The sequence below is a fragment of the Botrytis cinerea genome, chromosome 5, assembly GCF_000143535.2.
Source record: "Botrytis cinerea B05.10 chromosome 5, complete sequence".
Classification (NCBI taxonomy): Eukaryota; Fungi; Ascomycota; class Leotiomycetes; order Helotiales; family Sclerotiniaceae; genus Botrytis; species Botrytis cinerea.
Genome location: NC_037314.1, coordinates 2,075,195 through 2,093,255, shown reverse-complemented (window position 1 = coordinate 2,093,255; position 18,061 = coordinate 2,075,195). Strand labels below are relative to the sequence as shown.

Genomic DNA, 18,061 nt, shown 5'->3' with positions numbered 1-18,061 from the left:
AACGCAATTGTTCTCTTGGACTCTCTCGGCTAGCTCGTGGAGTTTGTGGGGTTCGCGGGCGAAGTATTGTTGGGCTTGGGGCGTGGGGGGGAGGTGCTGCATGGTGGATTGGAGGAGGTGGAGGTGGAGGTCGTGGATTTCGTCGTGGATTTCGTCGAGGGAGAGGGAGGGGGAGAGGGAGGGGGAGAGGGAGGGGGAGGGTGTGGATTTGGAGGGGGATATGCTGGGGGGTATGCTGGGGGACATGTTGGGGATGGGGATGGGGATGAGGGTTTGGAGAGGGAAGAATGAGGTTGTGGGGTTGATGGAGTTGGGGTTTGTATGTCTTGTTTGTCTTTGTTTGATTGGTGTTTTTGTTGGTGTTTCTGTTGTTGAGGTTGATCAATAGTACACACCCAGCTGTTAGGGGTTGGGATAATATTTGCTTTGTTTGAATATTGTTGCTATGATCATCATTGTTTTTATATAATTTAAAAATACTTGTTCTAGGACTTGGAGATATCTTGTAGTGTTTAGATAGTACGGCACTTCATATGAGTTAGCAACATGAACCGTATTAGCACCCACTAGTTTCAAGTTCAGGCTTTCCTTTCTAGATTTAGTCTTGCGATTTGTTAGATCTAGCGCTCTCTGAATGATAGTTGAATAATAAAATGACAATAGTTTTGTAGGAAGAGCTCGCTTACTATATTGGATTTTCTTGATAGTGAGAAAGGTGGAACTCTGGAGCCTTGAAGGGTAACGTGAGGTCATGTAGCCTCCATCTAATAAAAGAATGTTAAAGATTGTGAAGTTGAAAGGACTTCGAAGCAACGAGATCAATACCCTTGCATACTACGCAATATCTTCAAAACAGGATTTCATTGAATCATTGCCAGACTTCCTCTGGCGATGGGTTACCAAGGCATGTTTTCTTTTGTTGTATACAAAATCATTGAGTCTCTCTAACACACATAGTCTAGTGGTTTGAATTCATATAATATTGAAGTCAAATATCAATACGCGAGGTGATATCGGGTTTTGGAAAAAATCGCTAAACTGCCATCATAAAGATAGAAGCATAAGATACTTCCAGAAAAGTTGGATTTTTGAAAGTGTTTATACTGTTTCATGTGAATGAGTTTCAGAATTGATAAAAAATTGCCAATGGTATAAGGATCCAGTGTCTATCTCAAAAAAAAAAAAAAAGATGACATAAAGGGCACTCGCACTCACATCATTGGAAAAATAAAACTTACTCTCCGTGTTAAGAGAGCCGGTTTATTTGCACTTATTCGTAGTATAAACGGTCCATACGATTTTGATGGTTGCACCACTATACCATTTCTTCTTAGGACAGATAATATCTCCCTCTTCCAACACTTACTATCTCACATAGACAAATGGATAGGACCTATGAGTAGGTAGTCGAACAAGCACCGCACAGGACTTTGCCCGAAACAGGTAGTGAGTTCTTGGATAGCAGAACAGACAGAGGGAATGAGAAACTTCATCATGGCTTTGGCCGGAATGAGGGGAAATGTTTATTGTGGAGTATTGCTCACTCCTCAGGAATTGACGCATGTCACGCGAGACTTGTACAACTGCGGCACAATGAAGGACTTGTGGGTTGCAATTACTTGCCGGACAAATCAATAATTTGAGATATGTAATAATAAGATCCACCTGTGATATCTGAACAATCTAGGTGTTCGATAGTACCCAACATATGCAACCTCTAGACAGCTGTCCATGAGACTAACAGCACATAAAAATAAGGTCCTCGCATAGACTTGTTAGTGCTTATTCGCTAAACTCTTTCAAGTTCGGCTGTAGAAAGAAATGTCGAGGTTAAAATCGGCAGAATCATCATCCGATTATTCGGATTGATGCCTGTTGATATCCCTGTGTTAATCCCACAGATGCATCAAGATCGCTTTTATGGTAAGGTAAGGTTGGTTTCTGTGTGCTAGAGAAATACGCTTAAATGACGTCTTGCCGCTTTTGTTCTTGTAACCGTTTGAGCTATTCTGCCTCTCTAAATGAATCTTTGCCCAAAAATCATGCCACAAACGCGTCTCCACTTACAGATGAATGTACATAGAGACTATATAGGTAGGCATATATGGCCAATCATCCAGTCTCAAACTATACAGTCTGTAACAGTCTGCATAAATCAGAGCAGACAGACAAGCAGGTATGGTTAAACATAATGTATACCTTGAACTTAAAGTATATGTTTTCCCCTCCCAAAACATTCTTCTCATTTTCACGTTTCCTCTTCTCGTTAAAAAGAAAGAAAGAAAGAAAGAACACGCATTTCATCGCGTCGGCAGAAAAGCTGGACACAGCTCGCCGAGGAAGAACTTCTCTGTAAATTGGAGAAAGCCGTGGATATATTTGAGAGTGCACACTATTGCTGCGACGGCAACACTCCTATCACAGCTCTTGAAAGAATAGGAAGTTTAGAGTTTAGTGCGCATCTATATGACTTCATACGATGCACATGGCCGTTCAAAGGCACTGAGCTGAGCCCAATCATACTGAAGCTGTGTTCAGAATATCGATGTGAATCTGGCAGTGCCGTCAATGGTCCTGTTATACCACCAGTCTCGTGGACAAAGACGAAACCCGTGAATGTGCAATGTCTAGGTATCTCGTCACATGACAGCAACATTTCCCCCAGAACGGACCGAAAACAGCCGTCGGCGGGGCTCGTGGGGTTAAAGAGAGAAGCTTGAGGGGTCTATGAGGTCTATGAGGTCTATGAGGTCTATTTCGCGCACAGATCATTTACCAGCCCTTGCATAATCGGTCTTATCGGTTCGGCTAGAAGCTCAAGGGAAGGTTGATTATGGATTGTTTGTGATCTCGATGTCCAGATCAATCTTTCAATGTCCAACTTAACATTCTTAACATTCCTTCTTTCAACGCAATACGAGCATACACTTATTAGTATTTAATTATTAAAAAATGACGAAAATGGATGACCTCCCTTCAGAAATCGTTCTGAACATCACTTCATGTGAATTCCCTCTCGCATCCTCTTGATGGGAACCGACTGCTAACGTTCTCCATTTTTATAGATCTAGAGCCTTCGGACATCGTCAAGCTGCAGTTTGTCTCCAAACGATACCTGGAATTAGGTCGCGATGATAAGCTCTGGCGAGATCAATGCTTTACCCATTCCTCCTTTCTCGAAAGGCTTCGCAGACGTCGAGAGTTAATATCTACAGAAGCAGAGGGCGATTCAGGCATGCGCGATTTAGCTATAGCTCTTGCTACAAACAACGGAACAGGCGATTCCAGACTACATAAACCTCGCCATGAAGCTCGAGACCTCAAGGCTCAATCCAGTGAGCGGCTTAGAATATTGGCGAATTGGGATCCGAGTTACCCGACTGAGAAGGTCAAATGGTATGATGAGTACATAGCGAGAAATGCGCCAATCTCAACAAGTTGGGTGCAACAGCCTCGTCATCGTGAAAGTGCTAATCGAGAGCATTTGGAGGTGCGAGGAATGGCGTTGTATACACCGCTGGGAGAAGCTGAAACCACGATGGTGGTTGCGTAAGTTTTCTAGTTTCTCGCTGGCATATATTATGAGATAAGAATTGTACTAAATGCCATGCCATAGACCTCTTGATGATGGTTCCATTTGTATCTGGGATATCAGTACTAATGCCCCCAAAAAGGGTAGCATTATTGCAAGAAGCAAGTCAGGCATTTTGTCGGTGGATGAGAATCCAAAAGATCTCAAGTCAAGATCAAAGATGATAAGTACAGGCGTCACAGAATGTATTAGTGTTGACAGTACTTTAAAGAGAGCCTATGTTGCTGTTCAAAGTGGTATGTGAAACTTTTTCTTTTAAATTACGGTCCTTTGAAGCGACATTTCGATTACTTGAAGCCCCAATCTGATGACAAGGGTTTCTCAATTATTCAATCCCATATTGAATCTCTGGAAGACGAAGCCCATTGCCCTTTCTCTAATAGCTACTGACTGTACTATAGGTCTCGTTGAAGTTGATCTTGAGACCTTACAGACAGTAAATCATGAAAGATATCCATTTTCTATCACTGCTCTTTCCGAGGCTAAACATCCAACACCTCTCACTGTGGGAACCAATCTATCTCTCTACCTTCATGATTCTCGTCAAAGAGCAAATGTTGGATCACCCAGCCAGGCTGAGCGACTTGATTCTTTTAGCAGCACATCTGGCTCTGCTAGCAATCATTTTAGTTTTAAAAGCTTGCTAGATCCAGAACCAAGCGCCGAGTACGCCCATCTGTACCAACCGGGCCCCCTCAGTATTGTTCACCTACCCAGTTCAGGAAGTGAATGGAATGGTAATGGAGACATATACGTTGCTGGTCGATTTCCTAGCATTCTCAATTATGATCGTAGAAACTTTCCTAAACTGCGCGGAACGATTCATTCTGGCGCACGATTATCTCAAATTGCTAGCCTTCCATATCCTTTTGCTTCAATGGAGAAAGACCTCGCCCGTCGGGGTGAATTGTCTGTCGAGCAAGTATGGAAAGCGAAGACTAGACCAGGGAAAACGTTGATTGCTTGCGGTGAGTACAATAGTAAAGGTTCTTTGGAGATGTACGGTCTATCCCCCGACCCGAATCTCACCAATGTATCTTCCCATTTTTCTGCAGGGCGTCTGCAAGAATCTACCATGAAGAATCGCCAGACATCATCCAGCTCGAAACTCTTATCCGTTGCCAATCATGGTACCCGCATTGTTGTTTCTGACGGTGGGGGCAATCTGAAGTGGTTTGAGCGGGATGGGTTTACCGAGTCACGAAGATGGAACATTGCTCACGGTTCTGTTGAAGCCCCGAGGGGTATATTTGGCACATTGGGCGATTCGTACATGGATTCTGGATCTGGAGACATTGCGCTCAAGATTTTGACAACTGACTCTGGGCTCCATGATCGACCGGTCAATGAAAACGATCTTGTTTTGTGGACGGGAGACAAAATAGGGCTATTGAGTTTCTCTAACAAACCTGGGTTCACGGCCGATTCTTTCGAAGAAACTCCCAAGACTGCTGAGGAGGCTCTGCGGGAAAAGGAAGAACATACCCATTCAGAAACTATGAGAAGAGCATTGGAGATGCAGGCAAACGAGGTCAGGTACGTGAGAGGTTTAGGAATGGGATTTGTGTGACGTCTTTAGCGGGTACTCCCCAAGTATTTTCTCAATGAATCTTCACACTCAAGCCGGACATTTGAAGCGTAGTCAGGGTCAATGGCCCGTATATTCTTGCTGCACAGCAACGGAATGAGCACTGTACATACAGATTATCCTCGATTTTAGACCATTTGATATGGTCAGGCGATATTCTGCCAGCACAACAGGAAACCCGCAATACACCCTGTGACACCGGGCTAAGTTCCCAGGACCACATTTTTGTGAGATGTTGACCACAGATTTCTCAAAAGGCTCTATCTACCAAAAGGTAAAGGATTGACAGTATTTGTATGCCGATCGGAGAATAAGGCTGTACGATTTCACTGATCCTCGTTCGACGGAACTTAATCTTATTCAAAATGGTGAGCTGAAGCTACATTTATACTGATAGAGCAACGCTGGGGTCGCTGGGGTATTCCCTCGACTGGTCTTTAGTGGAATCGGATATCAAGCATCTCCATCTTGGTAATCCATGTAGCAATCGAAGATTCTGGACCAGTTGAGACATTTTGGGACCAAGATCATGTACCTTACGACCTCAAGATTTTTCGGGTCATTTTTGTATGAATTTGAATGGTAGCCTTGTTACTTCGGATATGCGGTAGTAAGGTTATACATTTGTGTACATCAAACTTATTGGACTGTTGTGACTAGCTCCTCAATTCGTGCTCGCATATCAATTTTCCCAGGGCGGTGCAACTTGATCATCAATTTTAAGAGGGTTGATCTGAAATGTGTGGCAATCTCGCAATTAAATGGACATTTTGTCTAGCATTGGCATGTAAAGTTTGTGATCTGTAAAAGATGGATTCGAGGATTTAAGGAAATGTCAGGTTAATTTTCGGCCTATCATTTTAAACAAGGCGAACGAAATGCGGCAACCAAGATCAGATTAAAGTTACATTAGCGTCAGGGAAATTGCTTGATACTGTGATATATGTTGAATACGACAGCGTGGATGTTGAGTCCTTCAAGAGTGCCCAGCCTGGTATTTGATTATACAATACCAACTTACTAAGTAGTAAGTAACAAGTGATAGTATAAGTATAAGTGCAAGTATTAAGTTACTATTTCCTAAAACAAAGTTCCTTGGGTACAATTAGACAATCAGACAATTAGACGAATTAGACACTCGTATTGCAACCCAAGCTTGAAAGTTGATGAGGAACATGTGGATCCAAGCAAAATGGCCACGATGATACTAAGAACCTAGTAGATACATACATACTCCGTACATACATGTCCTTACACATGTTGATACTTCGATTTGGCTGACCCTGTGGGCCCGGTTCTAAGTTTCAACTTCTTACCTTACATTTGATTGACCTTGTTCAACCCGTTAACGGTACGAAACGTATCTTTTCTTTTTCCCTTCTTGAATCTCACACATGAGGCGAGGCGGTGTGTAACCTTCCAATTGCTCTGCTTGGGGGTTTCGGATCGCCCGCTGTCACTGCACACACAGCACACGCACACTTAGAAACCCTAGAAACCCCAACTAAATTTACAACCTTGGTAAAAATTTCCGCATAATCCGTTCAATCCGTTCATCAAAGATCCACGATTCGCAAGTGAGAGAGTCATTGGGATTTAAAAAGGATTATGGTTGTTGAAACCTTTCTCCGCATCTGACGTTTCCTCCCACTTATCAATTGAGATACATGTGGTAAATGGTCACCTTTTATCAAGTAAAGTCTTGGATACTTGCAAAAGATATTCTTTTCAGCCTCATGCTATTGTTTTTGGAATAACAAATTCACGAAAAACCCCAATCCATACAAACTGTCATTCCCTTTTCCTTATGTACTTCGACAGCTCTGCATCTGAGAAGCGGTGACAGGGCTAATTCAATATTAACCCGAGTAAGCCTCACTGCACTGTGCATGCGTTGTGTGGCATATGCAGCTCCTCATAGTAGTGTGAGCTTTGTCCGAAAACAATATACACCAGCTTACTTTCCACTCCCAAGGTCACAAATTTTGTATTCCGTCCGTCGTTTTTTTTTCTTTATTCTCCATGGCTACTGCTTCGATCAAAAGAAGTGCAAGTACGGATGGTAAAAGGCCAAACTCGCGGCATCGTTATGAGAAGGTCAAGGCAAAACTCGAAAGGGAACCTCGTCTACAACGCGAAAGATCTAGTCCAAATGCTTCGCAATATCGGCCTCCTCCGCGACAAACTTTGCAATACCATCAACGGGTACTCAGCCCAATGAAAACGCCATCTCCATGTTTTCCCTCCCCCTCACCGCCTCTTAATGTCTATGCTGCTCCGGTCATGGAACGAACTCTCTCTGGTGATTCGATTGTCTCTGATCACAACCTCTCAATACCTTCTCCTGCTCTCCACGACCATACGATTTTGAGCGATGACCAAGCAGCCAATATCGTTGAACACCACTTTCTCTACAACCACCCTCCAGACCACCACTATCTCGAAGTCGAACTTCAGAATCTCCTCCTCAAAGCTCACCTGTCCGATCCCGCTATAGACCGCATCATCTACCTAATCGACACGATATTCTTCCACAACTCCCTACACAAGCGCGTTCGACTTTCCTGGTCCTCGCCTTCCCAGCCTCGCTACTCGTCAGAACTCATCGGTACCACTGCTCTCCGTCCCTCGTCTCTCGGGGGCTTCGAAACTCTCATAGTTTTATCCGAACCCATTTTGAGAGATCCGAAGTATGATCGGAGATTAATGTTAAGTGCGCTGTTGCATGAGTTGGTGCATTGCTATCTATTTGTGAAATGTGGGTGGGGGGCAAAGGAGATGGGGGGACACACGGATGGGTTTCATAGGGTGGTGGGTGTTATTGATGGGTGGGTGGAGCGGTGGATCGGAAGGGATTGGTTGAGGTTGTGTAGCATGAGGGCGAACTTGGAGCTTTTTAAAGTGAGGCGGGAAGCGTATGGACCGGGATGGCAGGGGGTTGGGGAGTGGAGGGGAGATGGAAATGTGGAGAGAGGAATGAGACAACGGGAAAGCATTCGGGGGGTTCATCATCATGGGGATTATCCCCATGAAGGATGTGGACAGAGTCCTGGTCCAGGAATGGATAGAGGATTGGGTTATGCACGTCATGCTCTTCCATTTCTTTCCAATGCTGGAGATGAGGGATTTCGATAATCTATCTCGTCTCTGTGCGCGTGATGGGACGGCAGTTTACGTTATTCCAAGCTTTGGATTATAATTTTCTTTTTTCTTCTCGTCTTTCGAAAAGCTTTCTTTTCGTGTGGATCACATCACTTTAGCGCGGCGAAAGATTGGATTCGGTGCGTTTGACTTTTTTATTTTATTTTTTTAGCAACTAGCATCAACGGGTGCATTTAGAGGCGTTGGATGGCCATTCTAGGGGGCCTTCTTCTCATGGGGATATCGTCTTTGGAGGTTATGATATGATGGGTTTTCTTGTACATGCTAAAAGTTCACGATCAATGGAGGGAAAGATGGGGGAATGGATCTGGCATCGAGGGATAGGAAATTTACATTGGGTTCCATGGGATAGGGGACTCGAAGTAGGAATAGGATTTAGAGATGTGTAGTTTGTATGTAATAAATACGTTTAGTAGAGAGTTTTTTTTTTTGGTTTTTTTTTTTGAGTATTTTAATTGAGAAGGATATTCATTTTTATTGATGAATTAGGAAATCATGTCATCTATTTGGAATATGTATATATGTATATATGTATTTCTATATTTCTGTCGAAGTTCTATGGGCACAATACAATACACTGGTTTCTAGTGAACTTGGTCTGAAAGGAATTCATTCGAGCAGAATATTTCTTTCACATTTCTTGTATATTTGTATTCTATTTTTAGGGCTTATTGACAAGGGCTTACTTATTGACAACAAACAATTTCTTGAATGTTCTCCCAGCGCCCAGGGCGAAAAAAAAAGGAGAAAGGAGGTGGTGTCTCTTCCCACGAGGCGCTCTTGTGATAGATAATATCAGCCTCGTGCTTCTTCTCTCGAATGAGAGGGTGTGTCTGTGTTGGGGAAAGTATTCAAATATTAGTGTTATGATAGAATATACTTGTTATTTTCTCCCGCACAAGGTGGGAGGTATATTCAAGAAGCAGGACTTGAGATCGAAATGGACTAGACAGTCTTCCCTCTTTCAGATTCTCACTTCGCATCACATTTCCACAATAACAGAACAATCAATCCTCATTCAATATATCCAAAATCGAGAAATGAAAAATTTATATATACATACATACATACATACATACATACATACATGTACATAACCTACCCGAAGAAAATTATAAGAGAAAAGAAAAGAAAATTCTAATAACACCTCCTCACCTTATAAACCTCCTCCGCACACCCATCCAGATTCCAAAATTCCTCGAGATCTAGAATCTTTGCATTAGCTGTTCCACTCCTCGCCGTCCTCTTTGTTTTTCGCTCTTCGTAAGTACGTTTCCTTACCTCCATCCCTATTTTATATTTTCCATTTACTCTAGGAATATTAGGATTGACTGTTCTCTTTATATAGGGATAGGCCTGTCTCAGTTTCAGGTCGTCGAGGAGTCTCTTGGTAACCGGGCTGAATGTTACGTTTTCATTCGTGAAATGCGTTCTTCGAGCGAGTAAAAAGTTGAGAAGAGGGGGTTCTGAGGATGCAGTCGCATCATCATCATCATCATCTGGTCGTACCATGGATTTCGCCGGCGATTTGCGCAGCGGTTTCGCGATCCGTTTAAATATCTTCCCATTGGCTCTCCTGCTAATTCTGCGTAAACTCTCATGAATGCGTGATCTGTGTTTCTTTAGCAATGTTCTTTCCTTCGCTTCTCGTTCCGGTCTTTCAATCTCCCAGTTTATCTCTGCTTGTTCTTCCTCCTCTTCTCTCTCCACTCTTTCAAGTTCTGATTTCTGCAGTCTGTCTTCCTTCTCCTGTTCAATCTTTTTTCTCTCCTCCAACTCCTTCATAAAAACATGCGCGAACCAATCCATCTCCCGATCCACAACCTCCCTCTCCATATCCATTTTTTCCAAATCCACATACCAAATCTCCTTATCCGCAATCACCAACTCCAATCCCAATGCTTCCTCCCTCCCCAACCGGACATCCAATTTCAACCCCTGCCTTACAAAACGCTCAATACTCATCGCCGCTCGTTGCCATTGCATTCCATGCCCCGTCATGCCCGATTCTTCGAATTCCAGAACCTTCCTCTTGCAGCTAAAATTGCATTTACACACATAGATACTAAAAAACGCATGAACCATTTCATGCAACATGGTCCCCAGATAATTCTCCAACAATACCTTACTCTCCTGTTCATTTTTGGGAGGCGGAGACCGCACAAATACACTAATGTAACACCGAACATTATGTCTCGTGGTAGTCTTTTCTCCTCTCTTGTCAACCGTCGTACCTAACACATTTTTTACCTTCTGTTCCTCATTCGGCTCTTCAAGTTTCATCGTGCATCTCATGGTATTGAGAGCGCCCCCAAAAATCATAGCGTTGAAATAGGAAAAATAGAGATTGAGAAGATCTTGTTCTTTCTTACCTTTTAACCAGGGGGTTTTGATGGTAGCCGCGAGATCAGAGAGGTTAGAGCGTCTCCAGTTTTCTTTGATCTTGTAGAAGGGGTCGTGGGAGGGATAGCCAGTGGGTCCGTGTAGAACATTTGTTATGTTATCGGCGATGAGGTCGGCAGCTTGCGAGTAGGTACAGCAGAGAGGCTGGAGGGGAATGTGGGCGCGGTCACCGGCCCAGAGTATGCGCCGGGCGGCGTAGGGGTTGAGGTGACACTCATGTATTGTCATTGTGAGGAGTAGAATGAGAATGCAACTTACTTGTTTTCAAATAAATGAATTATGACTCTGGGCCTGCCCAATGTCGAATGTGAGAATAGGAAATGTGTTATTACCTTGATAATTGTAGCTGTAAAGGATTTATGTGTCTCCTTGAAATTTTCGCTTATAATAATGACGACCGGCGTCTTGAATGTAAAATATTTCTGCTAAGAATGAATGTGAGAATGTACTATTAAGAGAGTGCAGAAAAGGGGAAAATATTTGTGAAAACAGGTAGGAAGAGGAAAGACAATGGGATTGTCGATAGATATATGTTGAAGGGAACAAAGACAACGAAGAGATGAAAGGGAGAGCACCGAGCTTGGTGAGTGTTCAAAGAATAGAACGTTACTATATTTAAGATTCTTTGTGAAGGATGCTGTGCTAAAGAGAATGATTGTTCTCTAAAGCAACAAAAGACAAAGAATCAATCAGACGATTGATTCTCACAATCCTCAATTCCAGTTTCTATCTTCTGTGGAAGTGGCATAGAGGCAGTCAGATAGTCGCCACAAGGCCCTTGACTTGTCTTTTGTTGAAGGAATGGATAGCTCAGACAAAGCGGGCAAAGCTTTTACTCCCTAAATATTTCCATTATGAATGTTAATAGTGGAAGAAACCAAGGTGGAAGATGTACAAGCAGACTTCCATTACCATCTTGACTCAAGTGGTCCGCAGATACTTGAGGACAATTCGTAATGGCAATCTAGACCAAAAAAAAGGTGTCCAGTTCACATATCATTAACCATACACATTTTGTCTTAGACAACCAAACACAAAAATTGGATTCCGAAAGCTTATCTCATTTTCGCAACCCACTTCGTCTTTTTTCACAGAACGGAAGTAGGATATCACATTACGATCTTGCAAACGCCGACCATGCTCAAAATATCTTGACTGTGCAATCAATGTTTGTATTGTCTCATCCACTGCTTGAACCCATAATCTAACCCTAATATTCAGCCATTTATGCGATTCTCTTTCCCTTTTGGTTCTTCTTTGGGGTATCGGCGATGGTGAGGTCTAAAGGATGTGTTAGTATATTTTTGGCCTCAGTGGAGGAACTGAGGGGATCATACTAGGTGGAAGACTTTGCTTCAACTTCTCGGCCTTCTCCAAATCCTTAAGGACAAGGGTGTACAAGTACTTTTGGCATCTGACCTTGATCTTGATGGCGCTGGTCTTTCCGACATTCTTCTTTATGCGGGCAGCTATTGTGTACTATGTTAGCATTTCCGTGGCTTCGTAGATTGCGCCAGTCCATCCCGCAGATTCATCCACCCCAACAGCCCAATTTCAAATGCCAACAAAGCTTCCCCGTATTCGAAATCGAAGATAACTTGTGAAAGGCGAGGATATAACAGGAAAACATAAACACATACAGGAAGCATCCTTGCGTCTGCAAATCTCCAAGAACTATTTGATTGAATATTAGCCTCTGTTCAAACTTGACCTCAAAACTTCTTTCCGTTCTCCATTCCCACTACCCGCCTCAGAAGGATTCAACTCACGGATTTGATGTCGGTGATTTCGCGAGGCATTTTGACGGATTGATTAGTCGAGAATTGGTGAGATAATCGGGAATTGATGACAGGAATCGGAACTTCGTGATAATGAGGTTGTTGATGTGGGAAATCGGGATTGTGTGGAGATTAGTAAGCAAGCTCGGTTACGATTGTATGGAAGGGTTTTGGCTGATAAGATCCATGAGCTTGAGCCAATTAATGTGGCGTTAGTAGTCGTACGGCGTTGTGGCTTGTGAGGAGGACAGGTCTCTGATCATTAGGCAAACACTTCTTCGTGAATGATTAGCTATTTAAAGTCCTTGAAATTTGGTAATTGGGATACGACATTGAAATCTGTTTGTTTCGCATACCTTTGAAAGAAAAGTCGTGCTGAAGAAAGAAAGACATTTGAGAGTACAACATTGTCCATATCAAACAGACAAGCAACGCCACCCCCTCCATCAACAATGCCTACTCCTTTAGATAGAGCTCTTAGCTCCAAAGTAAGTTTGTCCGCCATCACTTTGCAAGCAAGTTGCTAAGATATTTGTAGAATGCAGTATTAGCTTTCACTGGCATTGTAACTGCAGCCGCAGCTTGGTCCATTTGGGGTACTGATATGTTCCCAAAGGAAGAAGATCCTACCGGTGGTGCGTGTGACCCAATTATCAGCTGATGAACGGATATTAACTCGCAATAGATCCAGAAACGTGGTCGAGAGAGGAATTGCGCAGATGGTTGGCGGCTGTTAGTACTCTTGGAGCTCTTCTTTTCCTTTCCTTCAAATATATCACTCATCGAAATTAACCACTTCCTCTACAGAGAGATCTTCATCCACAACACAAGGATACCAAAGAGCAGCTGTTAGAGAGGGTAAAGGCAAATCTACGAGTGCCAAGAAAGTCATAAAAGCCATGATACCTAGTAGTTGTCGGTCTTTTCAGGCAGGAGAATCGGGCGTTGGAGTCAGTACTTCGGATATTACGATTATGATTAGGGAAGGCGTCAGGTCACTTATGCTCAGCTCAGTTAAGCACGCATTGATACTGATAAATTTTCATAAGTTACAGCTTCCTCCGGGTTGTTTAATGAACATTGAACCTCATGACCTTCTTGTCATGCAGATTTGTCCTATGTTCTTAATTTCTAATCGTTCGATCGACATCCCAATGCTACCACCATGAAAAAGAAAGGTATCAAATTCCGCGAAAAACTACGCCCATAAATTGATGCATACTGTGCTTGCTGCAGCCCACATAGAATAACGATCAAGAGAAAAAGTAAATAGTAGGAATGATACACCCTTGGTAAGCTTGCGGCACAGCACAAGTATGCCTGGATATTCTGCCGTTTCTCGAAGTTGTTGAAGGCAGCCATCCATTTCAGATATTGATTGATGCTTCAGCCTGCCGAAAGAGAATAGCTAACTTGATGTCGTCTTTAAATAAAGTAGTTATTGCAGAATGATTAGGAAATGATCAAGCAACAATAAACACCTGCGAAATCCGCAGAATAATCAGCAAAGCAAATGTGCGAGAAATGCAAGAAAGTTGTGTAATTCGAAGTCGGTGTATGACAACGAGCTATTCCCGGATATAGAATATGGTTATTGTAAAAGATGGAGAAATTGGTTTTGCATCACAAGCTCGTCAGTTCGGCAAGTGCTTTCAAGTTGATAGAGTAAGCTCATTCGTCATCCATTTGTTCCATTGCAATTCTCTTCTGATACATTATGGGTTAGCACACGTTTATCATATTGGGGGAGTGAAAACCTTACTTCTAATTCGGCGACTTCATCTTCAAAAGCTTGTGCTTCTTTGTTGATTCTATCAGCCTGTCGATATGTCAGTCAATTGTCCAAAAAAAAGTCGAAGTATCACAATCTTACCTCTTCCTTCTCCGCCTTATTCGCCTTCGCTACTTGGATAGCCTCTAACTTTTCTTCTAAAGCTTGCTTCTTCTCGATTGCTGCTTGTTTTCGTGCTTCTGCTACGGCAATTGCACCTTCAACATTAGATGTTTGCTTCAAAGCGGGAGATATATTCGTCTTGTTTGGTCCTGAACTATTACTAGCGGAGGTCATTTGATCAGCCTTTCGCTTATCATTTGCTCCAGCCTTCGCCCTACCTTTGCCCTTGGGTTTGGGTGCGGGCTCTTCAGGAACTGCAGGTGCTGGTGTCTTTGCAGCCTTTGGGACACTTGAGGTTTTGGTGGTCTTTGGAGCAGGCTTCTTTGGCTTGGCTTGAGGTTTCTCAGGCTGTGTTGATGCACCCGAATCGCTTTCAACTTTTGAAGTTGGCTTCTTTGACTTGGCTTGAGATCTTTCGGGTTGAGTGGAGATATTTGAAGATTTTTCAATTGCTATAGCTGGTGGCTTTTGGACAGTGGCTGTCTTAGATGCCAACGTAGGCTGTGTCTTTGGAGTAGAGGAGGGTATGGCAGTAGCCGGCGCTCTTGCATTGGATTGTTTGGCTGGTTTGGTAGTAGCGACTGTTATCGTGGACTCGTCGGCTTCAGCAGGAGAGTCTTGTGGACCATCTTGCTGGTTTCCAATGCCGACAGGTGCATCATTGAGTTTGCTGTTAAACTTCTTGGGTTCTAAACACAGCTCATTGTTGCCAGAATTGGTCATCTCGGTGCCTGATGAGTCTTCGGATCGATGAAAAGCTAAAGATTCTTCAGTTTCCACTTCAGGAATAGCACTTGAAGGGAATCGTTTGGCCCTCTGAAGTCTCTGAGCTTCCGCAATCCCTTCAAGAATGCTCTCAGGTATTTCTTGTGTCGATTTCTCAGAGCTACCTTGACCATTTTGTGAGGCGTTCAATTCCTGAGATTGAGACGATGTGATTTTATTCACAGAATCTTGATCTTGGCCTGTGACTGTAGATTGAGGAACAGCCTCAGGAGATGGCGATCTTGGTGCTGGCAACTGTCCGGCTTCGATGGCGTCAAACATTTCCGTATCTTCAGGCTGGGCCGATGTGTGAATGAACTCGTTAAGATTTGCTTCCGTGTTATTGACGTTTGAAGACTGGTCAGGTTTCTCAATATTTGAAGTTTTTGTTTCCAAGGTAAATTCTGGATTATGTGGGCTTAATTCTTCAGCTTTATTTTCTGGAACTCTCTGGTCATGCTTGACTGAGGGACTCGCTTCGCGACTATCATTGTCGCTATAATTATCTTCAGTGAGAATGATACGAGCTGCTGATTCGATTTGCGTTGTGCCATTGGAATCTCCAAACAAGATACGTCTTTCAGCTCCAAAAGTGTTGAAGTGCTTTATACCTGGTTTCTTTGATGATACTGGCGGGGTCAACGGCTCCCAGGATGAACCACCCACCTGAGTTTCAAGTGGCTTAAAGTGAGTGACATTTTCTTTCTCCGAGGCTTCTCCAATTACACAGGACACTGAGGGCCGACTCAAGTTCTCCAGGCTATCCAAAGATATAGCTTTAGATATGTCTGACAAGGTGAGGCCTCCCTCGGCACGGGGCTGATCAGTATTGAGGTTGAGAAGATTGTCTGAATTTGAGCTTAAGCCTCTGGTTTGGTACCATAAAGAACGATCACGATTGTTCCAGGCCTTGCTTGCCGGAGCTCCTTCCACACCAGGCATAGAAAGTGGCTTTTTCTTGCGGTGTGCATGAGTTTCATTGCCTTGATCGATGCTATTACCTGTCAACTCATCTTTCTCTATCTTAATAGTTGGTGCAATGACTAAGTTATCCGTAGCTTCGCTGTCATCTTCACCGCTAAGGTCAATAACTTGAGATGCTTTTGAAGGACGAGCAAGCTTTGACACAGTTCTGTTGACCTTAGTATGGCTTTCATCGAGGGTTTCTGAGGACTCAGAATCTTCGATGATGACTGTCTGTTTCCCCACTGGTTTCATCGACTTGACCACTTGAGAAGGAACTTCGGTTTCTCTAAAAGCACTGCTCTGAGTGGTCTTCCTAGTAACTTCTTTGCCTTTGATACTCTTTGCTGGCTCGTCAATTTCAGTCTTTATCCCAGGTGCAGGCTTGTCGATATTTTCAACAGTATCAACAACATCATCATGATCACTGCCGACATCGGGATCAATGAACGAAGTAGACTTTGATGCTCGTGATACATCCTTTACAATCAGCTTCTTTGGCGTTGTACTTGTCTCATTCCATGGTGTTCCAATATATTCAGGGGTATCTAGGAAGCCCAATGTGTGGAAATTGGCGGTAGAGAAGAGCAGAAATTTGAATGAAGCCCAAACCTTAAAATCCCCGGGCCATTTCTGCACAATGAGGCTCTTTGCATTACTCTGAGGCTTCTTATAACCAACGCCACCAACTTCGAAGGGGGGAGAAGGAATGGTGTCTTCATCAACACATGGATTAAGATTCCACCAATGGATATGATTTTCGAATGTTGGTGCACGTTCTGCAGTGCCGAGATCTGGAGATCCTTCTTTGGATGCTGATGAGGAATCATCAGAATCAGAATCAGTCGCGTGTTTTTTGTGAGCATTGGGATCTTTGCGGAATATTTGTATTTCGATGCTACCGACTGAATGGGGTGCGCCACCTTTGACGTTTCGTGCTGGTTCACTGTCAGTATAGGTCATCAATCAGGAAGAACGACTAACTATTCTCGGTGTTTCTCTTTGCTATTTGTAACTGATAAGTTCTGTCGAAAATTCTGTTATTCAATTTAACTTGACCAACAAACCATTCGCACTTCTTGCTGAAAGTCTTTCTAGCACCCGCGTTACTGTATGAAGCTCTTAAGATACCATCGACAACAACGTCAGCGAACTCGACCTCACCTGAGCTGATGCTGAAGTATGGTACAATGGCATCATCTTCTGCGGTTAAAGTGTAGCAGGTGAAGTGATTGCCTTCGCGCTTCATCCCCTCTTCAAGGAGCTTCGTCCGGTTGCCTGGGGTACCTGAGTTGCCGCTTGTCAAGCAGACTTCTCCCTTAAGAACCTTCCCATCGAAGCCAACCAAGCCAGGTGGAATCTTCATTTTTATGGATATTGAGAAAGTCTTATAAATTTATCTCTGTACTTTCATGTCTTGGAAACCTTGGTGAGAGGGGCAATGTTGATTTTCTTGGTAAGGTTGGATCGAAAGTCGGACCTGAAGGTAGTTGATGGGATCGAAGGATGTTGAAGAAGAGGCAAAAAAGCCTTGAAAGGTAGACAGATCGTGAGGGGACGAACTCAAATAGTAGATAGGTACTAATAATTGCAGATTTGCAAGAAGCAATTGTAGTTGAAGTGATTTGAAGATATTTGAATCCACAAGTTTTGATACGATTCTGGATGGAAAGTGATCAACAGGTGTAAAAGAAGGAAGTAGTTGTTGTGGGGACGAAGGTTGCTGAGAATGGATAGTAGCCGAGAGCAGAGTTTATTAAAGGATGAAAACTGCAGCCAAAAGTGAATACGAAGACACGGGAATGCAACATGAATGGCTTGAAGGGCTTGGATTTAGATAAATTTGCGAGTTTTCTAAAAGTATGACTTGATATTAGATACTGATGAGTATAAAGAACGTTCTTCATGCCCCCTCA

The 18,061-nt window shown here is 43.2% G+C and overlaps 6 protein-coding genes across 6 annotated transcripts; 3 read left to right on the top strand and 3 right to left on the bottom strand.

Moving 5' to 3' along the window:
• The first annotated feature begins 2,707 nt into the window (after window positions 1-2,707).
• Window positions 2,708-6,333, top strand: BCIN_05g06100 (hypothetical protein). The gene is made up of 4 exons (XM_024693113.1): window positions 2,708-3,004; window positions 3,066-3,549; window positions 3,617-3,828; window positions 3,994-6,333. The coding sequence occupies exons 1-4, from the start codon at window positions 2,953-2,955 to the stop codon at window positions 5,160-5,162; spliced, it is 1,917 nt and encodes a 638-aa protein (XP_024548898.1). The 5' UTR covers window positions 2,708-2,952; the 3' UTR covers window positions 5,163-6,333.
• A 140-nt stretch (window positions 6,334-6,473) lies between these two features.
• On the top strand, window positions 6,474-8,919 carry BCIN_05g06090 (hypothetical protein). The gene has a single exon (XM_001559565.2). The coding sequence runs from the start codon at window positions 7,203-7,205 to the stop codon at window positions 8,313-8,315; it is 1,113 nt and encodes a 370-aa protein (XP_001559615.1). The 5' UTR covers window positions 6,474-7,202; the 3' UTR covers window positions 8,316-8,919.
• A 464-nt stretch (window positions 8,920-9,383) lies between these two features.
• BCIN_05g06080 (hypothetical protein) lies at window positions 9,384-11,127 on the bottom strand. Its single transcript, XM_001559566.2, has one exon. It carries the CDS (start codon window positions 10,971-10,973, stop codon window positions 9,480-9,482), a length of 1,494 nt encoding a protein of 497 aa, XP_001559616.1. The 5' UTR covers window positions 10,974-11,127; the 3' UTR covers window positions 9,384-9,479.
• Window positions 11,128-11,578: 451 nt separating this feature from the next.
• On the bottom strand, window positions 11,579-12,722 carry Bcrpl38. Its single transcript, XM_001559567.2, has 4 exons — window positions 12,515-12,722; window positions 12,386-12,419; window positions 12,083-12,214; window positions 11,579-12,026 (listed from the first exon to the last, which is right to left on the bottom strand). Exons 1-4 carry the CDS (start codon window positions 12,542-12,544, stop codon window positions 11,971-11,973), a joined length of 252 nt encoding a protein of 83 aa, XP_001559617.1. The 5' UTR covers window positions 12,545-12,722; the 3' UTR covers window positions 11,579-11,970.
• Window positions 12,723-12,748: 26 nt separating this feature from the next.
• BCIN_05g06060 (hypothetical protein) lies at window positions 12,749-13,831 on the top strand. Its single transcript, XM_024693112.1, has 4 exons — window positions 12,749-13,011; window positions 13,062-13,158; window positions 13,209-13,259; window positions 13,331-13,831. The coding sequence occupies exons 1-4, from the start codon at window positions 12,976-12,978 to the stop codon at window positions 13,690-13,692; spliced, it is 546 nt and encodes a 181-aa protein (XP_024548897.1). The 5' UTR covers window positions 12,749-12,975; the 3' UTR covers window positions 13,693-13,831.
• A 206-nt stretch (window positions 13,832-14,037) lies between these two features.
• On the bottom strand, window positions 14,038-17,826 carry BCIN_05g06050 (hypothetical protein). Its single transcript, XM_001559569.2, has 4 exons — window positions 17,130-17,826; window positions 14,397-17,083; window positions 14,286-14,342; window positions 14,038-14,230 (listed from the first exon to the last, which is right to left on the bottom strand). The coding sequence occupies exons 1-4, from the start codon at window positions 17,509-17,511 to the stop codon at window positions 14,195-14,197; spliced, it is 3,162 nt and encodes a 1,053-aa protein (XP_001559619.1). The 5' UTR covers window positions 17,512-17,826; the 3' UTR covers window positions 14,038-14,194.
• Between the last annotated feature and the right edge of the window lie 235 nt (window positions 17,827-18,061).